At 51.2% G+C, this 11,889-nt stretch overlaps 6 protein-coding genes and 1 pseudogene across 7 annotated transcripts; 6 read left to right on the forward strand and 1 right to left on the reverse strand.

The window, feature by feature from the left end:
* Positions 1–109: 109 nt before the first annotated feature.
* TEOVI_000754500 (uncharacterized protein) lies at positions 110–628 on the forward strand (the record flags this gene model as incomplete). Its single annotated transcript, XM_067220101.1, has 1 exon — positions 110–628. The coding sequence occupies one exon, from the start codon at positions 110–112 to the stop codon at positions 626–628; it is 519 nt and encodes a 172-aa protein (XP_067076202.1).
* A 659-nt stretch (positions 629–1,287) lies between these two features.
* Positions 1,288–1,623, forward strand: TEOVI_000754600 (uncharacterized protein; the record flags this gene model as incomplete). Its single annotated transcript, XM_067220102.1, has 1 exon — positions 1,288–1,623. One exon carries the CDS (start codon positions 1,288–1,290, stop codon positions 1,621–1,623), a length of 336 nt encoding a protein of 111 aa, XP_067076203.1.
* A 575-nt stretch (positions 1,624–2,198) lies between these two features.
* On the forward strand, positions 2,199–3,986 carry TEOVI_000754700 (flavoprotein monooxygenase, putative; the record flags this gene model as incomplete). Its single annotated transcript, XM_067220103.1, has 1 exon — positions 2,199–3,986. The coding sequence occupies one exon, from the start codon at positions 2,199–2,201 to the stop codon at positions 3,984–3,986; it is 1,788 nt and encodes a 595-aa protein (XP_067076204.1).
* Positions 3,987–4,222: 236 nt separating this feature from the next.
* Positions 4,223–5,239, forward strand: TEOVI_000754800 (Putative methyltransferase, putative; the record flags this gene model as incomplete). Its single annotated transcript, XM_067220104.1, has 1 exon — positions 4,223–5,239. One exon carries the CDS (start codon positions 4,223–4,225, stop codon positions 5,237–5,239), a length of 1,017 nt encoding a protein of 338 aa, XP_067076205.1.
* Positions 5,240–6,169: 930 nt separating this feature from the next.
* TEOVI_000754900 (uncharacterized protein) lies at positions 6,170–7,171 on the forward strand (the record flags this gene model as incomplete). Its single annotated transcript, XM_067220105.1, has 1 exon — positions 6,170–7,171. The coding sequence occupies one exon, from the start codon at positions 6,170–6,172 to the stop codon at positions 7,169–7,171; it is 1,002 nt and encodes a 333-aa protein (XP_067076206.1).
* A 1,529-nt stretch (positions 7,172–8,700) lies between these two features.
* Positions 8,701–9,176, reverse strand: TEOVI_000755000:pseudogene (annotated as a pseudogene). The gene is given in 2 exon segments: positions 8,701–9,159; positions 9,162–9,176. Coding segments are annotated over 2 exon segments (474 nt in total).
* A 1,359-nt stretch (positions 9,177–10,535) lies between these two features.
* On the forward strand, positions 10,536–11,414 carry TEOVI_000755100 (uncharacterized protein; the record flags this gene model as incomplete). Its single annotated transcript, XM_067220106.1, has 1 exon — positions 10,536–11,414. The coding sequence occupies one exon, from the start codon at positions 10,536–10,538 to the stop codon at positions 11,412–11,414; it is 879 nt and encodes a 292-aa protein (XP_067076207.1).
* Positions 11,415–11,889: the final 475 nt, after the last annotated feature.

An 11,889-nucleotide genomic window follows, 5' to 3' on the forward strand; every position in this document is an offset into this window, starting at 1 on the left:
ACGGTAGGGGGTGACCAATCCTGTTGGTTTTGCAGGCCGCGTGAGTCATATCACTATGCACTGTCGAGAAGCATGTGCACGACAAGTTGGGGCATTGCATCCATGAAGTATGCATCACCCTCAACTTGCTGCAACTGGAAGGGAAAATCATGGTGTCCCCGTTTTTCCGTCGTCTCACATGCTTACATCCCTTCAGCAGGAACTCAAGGAGGGGAAAACGGCAATCAGCCACTGGAAGCGTGTACGTCAGGGGCCCCTGTTTCTTCCGGGTACCACATCTGTACGTGTTGTGCCACTAATTAAGCGTCACTTAGCAATGAGGGGGAGGGGAAAGCCATCATCTGTAGTTGTTCCTTTTGGTTTCTGGTTTTATTGCTGGGGGAGGGAATATAAGGCAATGGGTAAGAAGCTATGTGCGTTCACCTTGTTTTTTTTCTTGGGTGTGTGGGGGGGAGGGAGGGAGTTTATCGCCGCACCGTGGGCGACGCACAGGATAGGTGAGGGAGCACACGCTTTTCCTACTGAATCGCATGTATTGTATTGGCTGCATGGTATACAAGAACGCATTAAGGGATTCTCGCAACTCGTTGTGACGAAGGTAAGAAATACCGTAAGGATTGTTTCCTAATGCTTTGATAGCTGGGTCAGCGGGGTCCTCTGGCTTAGCTTCAGCTAAGGGTTGTTTGTTGTTTACTGCTTGGTGGAATTGGGAGTGCCCCGCGCTCGGAATTGTGCCCAGAGTGGGATGAGCGTGCGCGAAGCAGAAATGGGGTTTGTGATTTAATCTCAGCTGATTATAATGTGCTGAACCATCCGACGAGTTGGGTGGGAAGGTGAGTAGAAGCACATTCCCGTCTGAATGATTCTTACCGTGTTGGGGGTTTTGTGTGGCTTAAATTGCTGCTTGAGAGGTGGCAAGAAAAGAACTCTCTGACAGGTGCCACCCTCATCTCACACTTCTTCCGTATGGGGAAGGAAGTGGGTTGGAGGTGTATGCCTTTCAATCGCACCACAGGTGGGAAATTTGTAATCCGAGACGGGTTCCTTCCCCCATGTCGCTGAGGTGACACATGACGTGGTGTAGACATAGACACTTCTCTGAGTGTTCCCCCTCCCCCTTGGAACTAAAAGATGGAGATGGGAGGGTTAGGTCGACGTAAGCATCCAGTGATCAAACACCCGCCATTCGTGGTCTTAAGCGCTTTCCAGAGCGGCCCAAACTGGTGGGAAGTAAAACGTTTCGTGAAATGCGCAGTTGCGACTAATCAACACATTGAATGAGGGGGAATGGTGGGCGCACTGGTTTGCATGCCTTCACCCCGTTGTGTGTGTGGGTTTGTGGGTTACAGTTGCCGTTGGGTGTTTTTCCTGACTGCGGGGGGTAACCGTATGTGTCTGGAGTTTGAAACTGACTCGTTCCGTGGCGATTATCACTGCCCTGCATTCCGTGGATCATCCGATTCGACGGTGCCAAAAAATCCAATGCGGTGGGGTTTGTTGCGCTGCGAACGATGTCGAACGGGGGAAGATGGAGCGCGGGGAAGGCTAGAAGGCCAGCAATTGGTTTTCCCTACTATGATGCGAGCGGTCGCTATTAGTTCCTATTTTTCGCTATGGTGGTAGCGTGGCCTGCTGTGATGAAGTGTGAATGCGGCGGTATGCTGGGTTAGGGGGAGAGTTACTGCCTGAAACAGGTCCTTGTCCGATAGTGGTTACGGCAGTCGCATGGGGATCGACTGTACAGTAGCCGGATCAGTGACGGAATTTCAACTGCAATGTGAAATCTCCAATTAATCTTAATTCGGTTTAAAGCCCCCATTTTCCACCGCCTATGTCGTTGGAAGGATTCTTCTAACACTGGACAGGGCCGATAGCTGGGTTTGGCCATGTTGCCTGTAGAAATCAGTAGGAAGTTTTCCTTAAGAATGATGGGCGCTCACCGTTACAACTTTCTGGCACCGTATCATTTCACTCTACCGCACAGTATGCAGATAAAATTCGTGTTGTAGTGTCTCGAAAGACACTCTTTGTTTGCGCCGAGCACTCCCCACATCCGGGAACGCGATTTTACTTTTTCATCTTCGCTTGTCTTTTGTTGTCTTCTTATAAAATGAACTCTTGAACGCTGTGGGTGCAGCATGTTTGTCCGTACCGCCGTTCACGACGAGCATTAGCCTAATTACAGTTACCCCTATCCCATGTGGCGGCGCTCTCGGTTTCTCCGTGGTTCTACAAACCGTTACACCGATGGGTCGGGGCGGCGTCTCGACTCGTCCAACATTCCCAGTGATTTGGACCTACAACCGATAAGCAACCGCGCGTATCCCGTACGAGGGGAACACTGGCAGCCCGTGTTGGTAGGAGAGCCGTCTCCCCACAAGGGGAACGTCATTGTGTCCGGTGCTGGTACCGTTGGCATGGCAACTGCGGCTATTTTCGCACTGCGTGGATGGCACGCTACAGTTGTGGAACGGCAACCTTCCGTCTTACGGATGCAAAGTGCTACAAGCGAGGGGGGTGAGATCCTTTCATCATACTATGGCAGCCTATCGGCTGGGCTGCAGCACGCACTCATTACACGACGTGCAGCCGATGCGCTGCAGGCTGCCGGATTACGGGTTAGCGCCTTCAGACACTGTGGTGTGCCTGTTACGGGCGTGCTAGATCACCCTGGGGCATACAACAGCTGGTTCACCAGGGGCCTTGTTGAGCATCACCCGTTCGCGGTTAAGATGCTTTCTGTAAACTTACTAGCGCTACGGCAGGTACTGGAGAAGCACTTGCACAACCTTCCTACTGGAAATTGCCGTGTGTTTCACCAACACGTGGTGGAGGCGGTGAACCCACTGAAACAGCAGCTTGTTGTGAAACCTATAAGTGATAGCAACAAGCCCCTAGAGGGAGCGCGGAGCGCGGTCCACAACGGAGACGACAACCCTTTTAGCAGTAATGAAGTCGATAAGCATGGCATGCAACAAGGCACCCACATGGAAACCAGTCTTACACTTCATCGTGTAAAGTGGGAGAAGAAATATGCAAACGATGCTGTGGATTACGATCTACTTGTGTGTGCTGAGGGTGTCAATTCCCGTCTGCGAGATCTTGTTGACGTGGAGGGGTTCGCAGCCGACGTGGACTTCGGCGTACGATGGTTGGTTCTCAGAAGCAGGCACCTGAGTTCTGAGCATATTCACCGTTGGTTACACCGGCGGAAAGGCCCAGCACCGCTGCACGAAGTTTGCTCGCCCCATCAAGTACCTCTTGCCATAGCTTTCCCACGGATTCCACAGAACAAAGAGGCACCACCGACTGCCCGTGCTGGTGATTCAGAAGCTGATGTTGAGGCAACAAAAAGTTTTGCGCTCATGTTGTACGCCCCCATGGATGACCTGCAGCGGCTTTCGGACCATGAGGCTCTACGAACGTTCTGCCCTGATATTGTGCAGGCAGACGGGTCTTGTAACGCTACTTCTTATGCCAAGAACGTGGTGCCATTTCCCACCATACATTGTGAAAACTTGTATAATGCTGTTGGGCTCCCCTCCGCAGTGGTGGTCGGGGACGCAGCACATACATGCAACCCGTTCTGGCTTCAGGGTCTCGCAATGGGCCTCGAGGACGGTGTAAATTTGCTTAACCAAGTGGACGCCTATTCCAAACACTTTTACGATGCCATCAAGCAGTACAGCCAAGAGCGCGGTTGCAGCGGCGATGCTCTACGGTTGATTACAGACCGTTGCTTGTACTACGAACGCACAAAGCATATCAATCCGTTGGTGCGTTTCCAGGACAGCTACAGGCGCGCCATGAATATAATACTTCCAAAAATAATGAATGAGTATTACACCGGCGCCTCTGTCAATCAACTTTACTCCAAGAGCCTGGAATCAATGCTAAACGGCAGGGGCTATGCTTCGTACGAGTTTGCTGAGAAGCAACAATCCAAACACAGCGCGTTCCATCACATTGGCAGGGTATATACGTAGGTTCAATAGGCAAACACGCAAGTGCACCCGCAGCAATCGATAAAAGAGTTTTCGGTTCCCCACCGAAACAGCGGTGTTTTGCACCGTGGTTTCAGAGGCAAAGAATATTTGTGATCTCGCAACCGATTCTCCCTTTTTTTATTAATTCCGTTAGTCCCTACGCGTGCATTCATTCAGACCTAAAGGCACAAGTCTACAACAGTCGGCAAAAAGGAAGAATCGGCGACGGCAGCATTATGCTGGCTGATGGATTTCGCTTCGCGTTTTCCGGTGACGTGGAGGAATCAATTCAGACCACGTCGGCAACACACACCCTTCCTTCTCAAGGGGTGTCAAAATCCGAGAAACGGATACCTCTGTTAGAGGCGCCAGTGCACAACCTTACCCGACGGTTGCTCGACGAGTGGTGTGAACCCTGCCGTCAGGACGCGCAGGAGCTGGTGGAGTTGCACTGCAGTGAGTCAACCACTGCCCCACAACTTACACACCAGCGCCCACCACGTGCAACGGAGTTGACGTCATTCGACGGGAAAGAACATCGGGATATCATCCCCGACAAATACTACGGAGGGCTGAAAATTTGGTCCTGTGCACCCTATCTTGTGGAGTATATGTTCAACAACAGAAGCATATTCAAAGATTTCCTTCTTGGTGCCGCAGAACCGCTGGATTCCGAACGTGTGCCGAACGCTGGCGGCGGCTGTCGCCATACAATAGTTGTAGAGCTTGGTTGTGGTCAAGGTCTGCCGGGCATCGCAGCCCTTTTACTTGGTGCACACCACGTGATTTTTCAGGATTACAATGAGGAGGTGCTGCAGCTCTGCGTGAAGCCTAATGTGGGAATGAATTTGCTGCGCCATATCGACACAGCAGGCGTATGTCGCGCTTGCGAATCTTGCTCTCCTGTCGTCCAGTTGGTGGCAGGTGACTGGGACGATATGTGTTGGCGGGACCATACTACCGGTGAAGGCGTGGTTGTTACCGACGATCGCCGGATACTTGTCCTTGGAAGTGATGTGACCTTTGATGAGGAGGCGTGCTACAAACTCGCGCGGCTTCTGCGACGCATGTTGTCCACATCGGGTGGGGCTGCGTACATTGCGAGCAAACAGTATTACTTCGGAACTAACGGCGGCGTTGTCGAATTCAAGCGGTGTTGCGCCGAGGTTGAGCTGCAAGTGTTGGAAGTGGACTCAGCGGGAACAGGAGGGGGATTGCAGCGTGTCATTTTACGAGTCGAATGCAAAAGGTAAGCCAGAAAGAAGCGGCAATGGAGGAATAAGAGAATCTGGCACTGCACGCCTCAAGAGACTTAATAAATCTCTGCGCCAGCGGAAAACCTCGTGTAAAGCTTCGTTCCAGTTGAAAGTGGTTGTGTATACGCGTTAAGGGACAACTACTCGTCCTTTATGGCACGAGCCACTGGACGAGGAGTGATGGAGTTGTGTGGCCGTTTCGGCTTGTGGGAAAGGGGTGGTGAGCCGCGGCCATACCGAACGCCAGCAACCTTACATGGAGGAAAGGATTAGCCGTCGTACGGATAAAGTACGAAAAAGCAAAAGAACCCTCGGATACCGTGCATGGCGAAACGGAGCTGTAGAAAGTTTGTTCCGACCATCGGCACTTTTTCCTGTTTCCTAGCCAAAACCTTACACACCTTTGTGGTAATGTCACGAATGTGTCGTGACAGTATCTTTCACCTTTGCGTTACCTTTTACCATCACATCCTGAAATCGGCAAGATCAATCCCATCCTTTTAAGGGTTGTATTCATCGTCCTTCGGCAGAGCGTTCTCTACGGGTGTCCAGAAGGCCTCGAGTGCCTTAGACAAAGGGCTTGACCTGTCATTTTTTGCCGCCGGTTAAGCACGGACGACGTATAAAAAAGTGGGTGCAATACAAATTCACATCTATAATGTGGGGTGCACACTTCACGAAGGCGGCGCATCACCGGTGCCTGCTAAACGCTCCGATTGGAAGGTAAATTTCATGTTCCCACCCCGGTGGGTTTCGGCACACCCCCTGCGCATGCAAGTGTCTGATTGCTCTTGGGCACCATGTTTTTCCAGATTAATTGCCCACTTCCTACCGTTTCTTGTCCCACTACATCTAGATACGCATCCTCTCACCTAGTTGGAGTTTTCTCAGGTTTAAAGCGTTGTGTTGTTATCGCGCCGCATCGCTATGGATGATGAGACATTCGCGTGTATCGTCCCTCCAGCAGCCACAATTCAGCAGTGCTTTGATCGTCTCCTAAACGAGGCGCCACCCTCGTTAGATGACGGCGAGGGAACGGAAGGGAAAACGTGGAGCATGCTGATTGACCGTAGGGAGTTTGTAGAGGATACGCTTCAGTCCTTCGAGGTCCTGGAAGCACGGCGGAAGGAAACCATGAGAAACGCAAGTGGCCAAGCATACGCAGCTCCTAGCTGTGGCGTAGTGCCCACCGTCGTAGAGCCGTCAGGAAAAGGCCTCCCGTACGCAGTGTCTTCGTTTTTCGGCGAGGGCAAGTGGGAGCACGTGTGGAGTCAGTTTGAGCGTGACGTAGCGCGAGAGACGCTGATCGTCAACGGTGTAGTGTGCAGAGATGCTGAGGCTGCCTTTGAGAAAATTTCAGATCTCATGAACGATGCATATGACGAACTGCTAGCACAGAACTCAAATGAAGAGACGAATAGTCCCGCCAGGGTGCCGGGATGGAAAGGACGCGGGATTCTGCGGACCGCAAGGAGTTTTGTGGAGTTAGTGAAGGAAACAGTGAAGAAGCCTGCCAAGGAGCGAAGGGTAAAAGAATCCGTTCGGCTGGCTGTTTTGGGAGCTCAGCAGACTATCTTGGCACTACCACTGGAACTCCTGACCGCACATTTTTCCAAATCTGAAGAGGACGTGGGAAAGGATGATGATTATGTTCCGCAAATGGTGCACATAGGGGAAATGTCATACGACCCGAGGGATGAAGGCGTAAAGAGGTACAGTGAAAATAGTCCAGGGAGAATGTTCGTGCAAGTAGAACGTCGCAGCCAGGGAAGTAGGTTACCCTTCGTGCGCGTTGACAAACAACTTCGTGTTTTCACGACTGACGAAGCGATGGTGCGGCGAGAAAAATTGTATTTACGCATAATTGTTGAAATTAACCTTCTTTCAGATGATCAAGTGGAGCTAAGCTGGGAGTGGGGTCGCCCGTAAAGGTAACCATGTTTCTCATACTTTTACTGTTGGTGCTGTTACTTCCATTTCGTCTCGTCGTTGATTCACGGTCGTGCCCTCGTTGCACCCATTAAAAGGTGTAGCCGTGGTTCGGGGCTGCGCTTTTTGGTCCCATGACACCACACGCAAGTCGCAGCGGACTCAGGAGATAGAAATGGAGAGGGGTTGCTTTTCGGTCCCGTTTGTGTATCATCCCAATCAACGTCGTGCAATGCTCGCGGAGCATTTTTTTAGTGAGCGCGCTTTGTATGACTATTACCAATAACGTGGAGTTTCCACGCATACATCAAATGATTGTCAATGAAAGAAGTGAGGACGACCGTATGGTCCTTAACAAACCCATGGAACCGTTGCAAATTTTCATCTCTAATATCTCATCCCTCTCTTCCTTCATTTTCTACTTTCTCATTTATCCCTCGATGTTTTTTTGAATATGTGAGACCGGCGCAGATTTCAAAGCCCTCCGCTTGGATCTGCCAAGCCGCGAGTTAGGTCTGTTCTCCACATCTGAAAAGAACCGTCTCTTCCTCCCCATTTATAAGTGGCAAAAGAGTTGAAACTTATTGCAGAGCATCGTAAAGGTCACACGGAAAGAGCACGAAATGCATTCGACAGGGCAGCAGAGCAGCTGAATTGCCTAAATCAACCTTCAAAGCGTTGTGCAGGCCCCCTGTGGTGCGTGCGGGAGTGTTGTGGTTATCCACTCTGATTCGACACTTGCATGTCGGTTAACTCCCACTTTTTGCACAACATTCCTTTCATCCGAAGGTAGTTGAGAGCATTCTTCTTTTTTTTTCCTGTCCGCGTTAGGAAAGGGCTGAAGACTTTTATATATCGAATACTCGGACTGCTCTAAGAAGCACGGTCCCTCAAAGTTTTATTGGTTCTGTAATCGTACAATTTTATCTTACACTTTACCGTTTCGGAAAGGTGAAAGAATCAAAGAGATAATGTTAGGGAACCTTATTGAAGGAACCATGAACATCCTGACTTACAGCTCCGATTGCTTTTCCCTCTGGCACAGAACAGAACCCACTCATATATTTAAGAGTTCTACGCGCAAAGTTTGCTTAGTAGAGCCGATGTGCCTCACATCCCCGTACTAAATAATGAAGGTCGCTCGACCAACTTCAGTTACTTAATATGCCCTTGTATCACGATGCCTTTGCGGAGGTAGTACCCCTACATCCCTGCCATATGCCTATGACTAGGGCATCAGTCCGCCTGTAGCCCTCAGTTGGCGTTGGGAAGCGGCCAGGCACGTGAAGCATGTGCTGGTTCCATTTCCGCGGCCCCTGTTGCAGCACATGCGGGAGGCCGGTGGTGTGAAGTCGTTAAAAGCAGCACAACAAAGCACTGTTCCATCCGCCAAAAGTAAACCCACCGATGGCTTCTTTAAAAGGGATGCTTTCGTTGTTTTTTTTTTCTTTGGAGGTTGCTGCCGAACTGTTTTATTGATCGCGGTTGAGGTCATACAGTCCCGGCGTACAATGCTCACCATGTGATTGTCAGTTTGTGAGGGGCCGCGCGCCTGCGGACAAAGCGTGGGTGGCGAACCGCCATGAGGCAAGGACCTTTGAACCCCGATAGAAGTGAAGGGGGACAGTCGGTGATGGACGTTTCACCGAAGCCCAACCGGCCCCGTTGGTGGACCTCCGTGAGGCGAAGAGCCCAAAACTGGGGAGTCGGAGTCGGACTGCGACGCCCCCGGGCCCGACGCGCCACCAGGAGCCTCCCGCGCTGTGGATGTGGTGCAGCAGCTTTTGCCCTTTGGAGAGGTTGAGGGGGGTGTCCGAGGCACCGCTTGGTGTTACTGACGGTGTCATCCTCTTGAACTCTCGTGAGAGGAAGTGACGGTTGGCTGTGCGGTAAATTCCTTTTAATATTTCAAATGCGCAAAGGGAAAACGCCCCCTCCGGGTGCCGAGTTTGCCTCCAAGCACTGCGGACAAACCGTTTTTTTGGGGGGGGAAAGCCGGTGCCATTCGGATTGCAGTTATCCGTCATGAAGGGACGAGGTGTATTTCACTCGAAAGAGCTAAGCGCATCCGATCCCTTCGGATTCAGACTGAAGTGTTCGATTCGGCGCTGTTGCTACACCCTGCTTACACCCAATGTCGCCAACGCGCCTCCGCAACCCTGCGGGGTTGTTCAAATGAACATGTACGGTTGACCCCTGGCCCTTTGGCAAGCGCTGATTGGACCGAAGGTGATGCAAGGGGGAAAGATAACCTAAACGGGGGCAAATCATTCGCGACACGGTTAGCCAGAAAGCTCGGTATAAATATATTACCTCGGCGATTGACCGGCGAGCGGTCAGCCCACACACACCCAACTGACGTTAGTTGGAGCCCCAACGGAAAGCGAAACTGCTTCGTTGGCCTCGGTGTGTTGGGAGGCGCGGTCCGTGACATTGTCGAGGTTTTATTCACATTGCGGTACCCTCTTGCTGATATGGAAACTCCCAGTTAGAACCGCTGGTCGCCAAGGTTTGTGTGTGCCCTCTGCTGATTATGACGAGTTTACATGGCAAATGTTGCTCCTCATCTTGAAAGCGCGAACATCCGATGCGCTTTCGGGTCCTAACAGCGCCTCATGGTGGTTCCTGCATCTGCCAGCGCGGATGCTAGGTTATGCAACCCCACAGTCTCCCACGAAGCGACGGTTCAGGCGCGCCCGGCGTCCTTACGAGTGGCTTCGCAGCTCCGTCTGGCCTCTGAGTGCTCGTGCCCTTAATATTTGAAACAAGCAGCACAACAGCGCCGATCCGTAGCTACGGGAGCCCCTTCCTTCGCACCCCCAGAACGTACACATATTTCCGCGGACGCACACGTGGCCTCCGCGGCTTCAACAGGGCCTGACGTATCGTTCTTTCAGGGGGCTTCTGGCGCCAGCTCCAGCGTTGGATAACCCAAAGGACGAAAGCTGCCGGTTTGTGTTTCTAAATTTTGGACAAACGAATACGAAACTGCACATTTCGCGACCGGTTTGCTTCTGAACGTTGCCACTGTTTGAAGCAATAGAGTTCCAACCGTATCGTCTCCTTTAAACCTTTACTTCTTATCTTGATCTGACATTTGTTCTTGAGGTTGTATTTAATGTTGCGATAACTGGCTGCACGTACCTTCCAAAGTGGGCAAGACAGTGCGCCAGAGGGGGGGCGGTGTGAAGTGCTTTTCGCTGCCATCCACATGCACGTGAAGTGGCAGCAAACACCCCTTTAAACGATAATGCGACCCTGTTGTGTTTTCTTGTTTTGCTCCTTCTACTCTTTACTTGTTTGTGACATAACCGGAATAGCAAAAGGTTACCACCTCTAAAAAAGTTAAGGCGAGAGCTACGAAATGCACAAGCAAGGGTTGACATACAAATATGGGAATGAGCCGCGAGTTTTTCCTGAGAGACGGAAAAGGGAGCGGCCGCCGCCTTTCCAACCCCTTGATCCCCAAAGAGACCTGGCAGCAACGGCGGAGATTAAATCAGCGGCGCAGACCCTTATGGCAGTGCCCCCCGATTGTTACGGTGCTCAACACAGTTCAGTTAAGCGCCCCGCGTACGAACACCGCCGCGAGTCATTTAGAAGAAGCGGGCACCGGCGAAGCCAAACAGAAACTGAGCAACTTAGCGTAGAGCAACGCAATTTCACCTCCCGGCAACAAAATGAAGGATGCAGCACGCAAGATGTAGAGGATGGAGCAGTGAAGACAACGACCCATCAGCCAGAGGTTCCACCGATGGAGGCGAAGCCCCCTGAACCCAGTCCGCTCCAGGAGCTGTTACGACGAATTATCATATTTGAATTCTCTTCGAAATGCACACAGCGCTCGATCAACGTTGTGCGGACCATTTGTGATACACTGTGCAAGAATCCTGCCGGTGTGGTTGAAGCAATGCTAGTCATAGAAGGGTGCTTTGCTGATGCTTTGAAAGAAAGGAACCAGCAAAGACTACTCCACTATTGGTATATAGTGGACGCCATAATGAAGTTATTCCGGGACAGGCAGCTTATGCTCGAGGCGGTCTTCGTCGCCCTGCCTCATCTTCTTCTTGTGTACGTACCCTGGAATAACAGCAAATTGGCCATGGAGCCGTGGTTCAATCGGGAGAAGGACACCGAAAATTATAAAAACTTGTTTAATGTGTGGGAGTCTATTGTGCCCGAAAAAATTACAAACGACATCAAGAAACTTTGGCAAGATGGATTCCCTGTGGGAATCCACTGAGGGGGGCACTTCAGTGATTGGACACGAGCGAACGATGGGTCACGCAGAGTGGAAAAAAGATGGCGCCAGTAGTATAATTACATGACAACGACAAAATGTCGAAAACTTAACCGTTAGGAAGAGACCCCACAGGAACGTCCCCGTAGGACGACGTACTGGAAAACTCTGACCGCCTTTTCGCCTACCGCGTTGCTAACCGATACACAGTAAGTAATCGTTTTCCGAAAGAGAAATAGCATCCTGCCTTTAGGTCATACATCATTTTCAGAGCCCTGGTTTTACCTCGTCAACTCTTGGAGGGCAAACCGTCACGGTTATCAAGCGCAGGTGAAGACCTATGTGTTCCACGCCTGCAAAAACACAAAAGAAAATGAGAGGTATAAGTGTGCTCAGAATTTAACACGCCCCCGGGGACCGTCGGATGCAACCACAGACGACAAAGGGACACACCGAGCTGCAAGGCTCTTCGCGGTTT

Source organism: Trypanosoma equiperdum (assembly GCF_001457755.1).
Source record: "Trypanosoma equiperdum strain OVI genome assembly, contig: ctg_1053, whole genome shotgun sequence".
In the NCBI taxonomy this organism is placed as follows: Eukaryota; Euglenozoa; class Kinetoplastea; order Trypanosomatida; family Trypanosomatidae; genus Trypanosoma; species Trypanosoma equiperdum.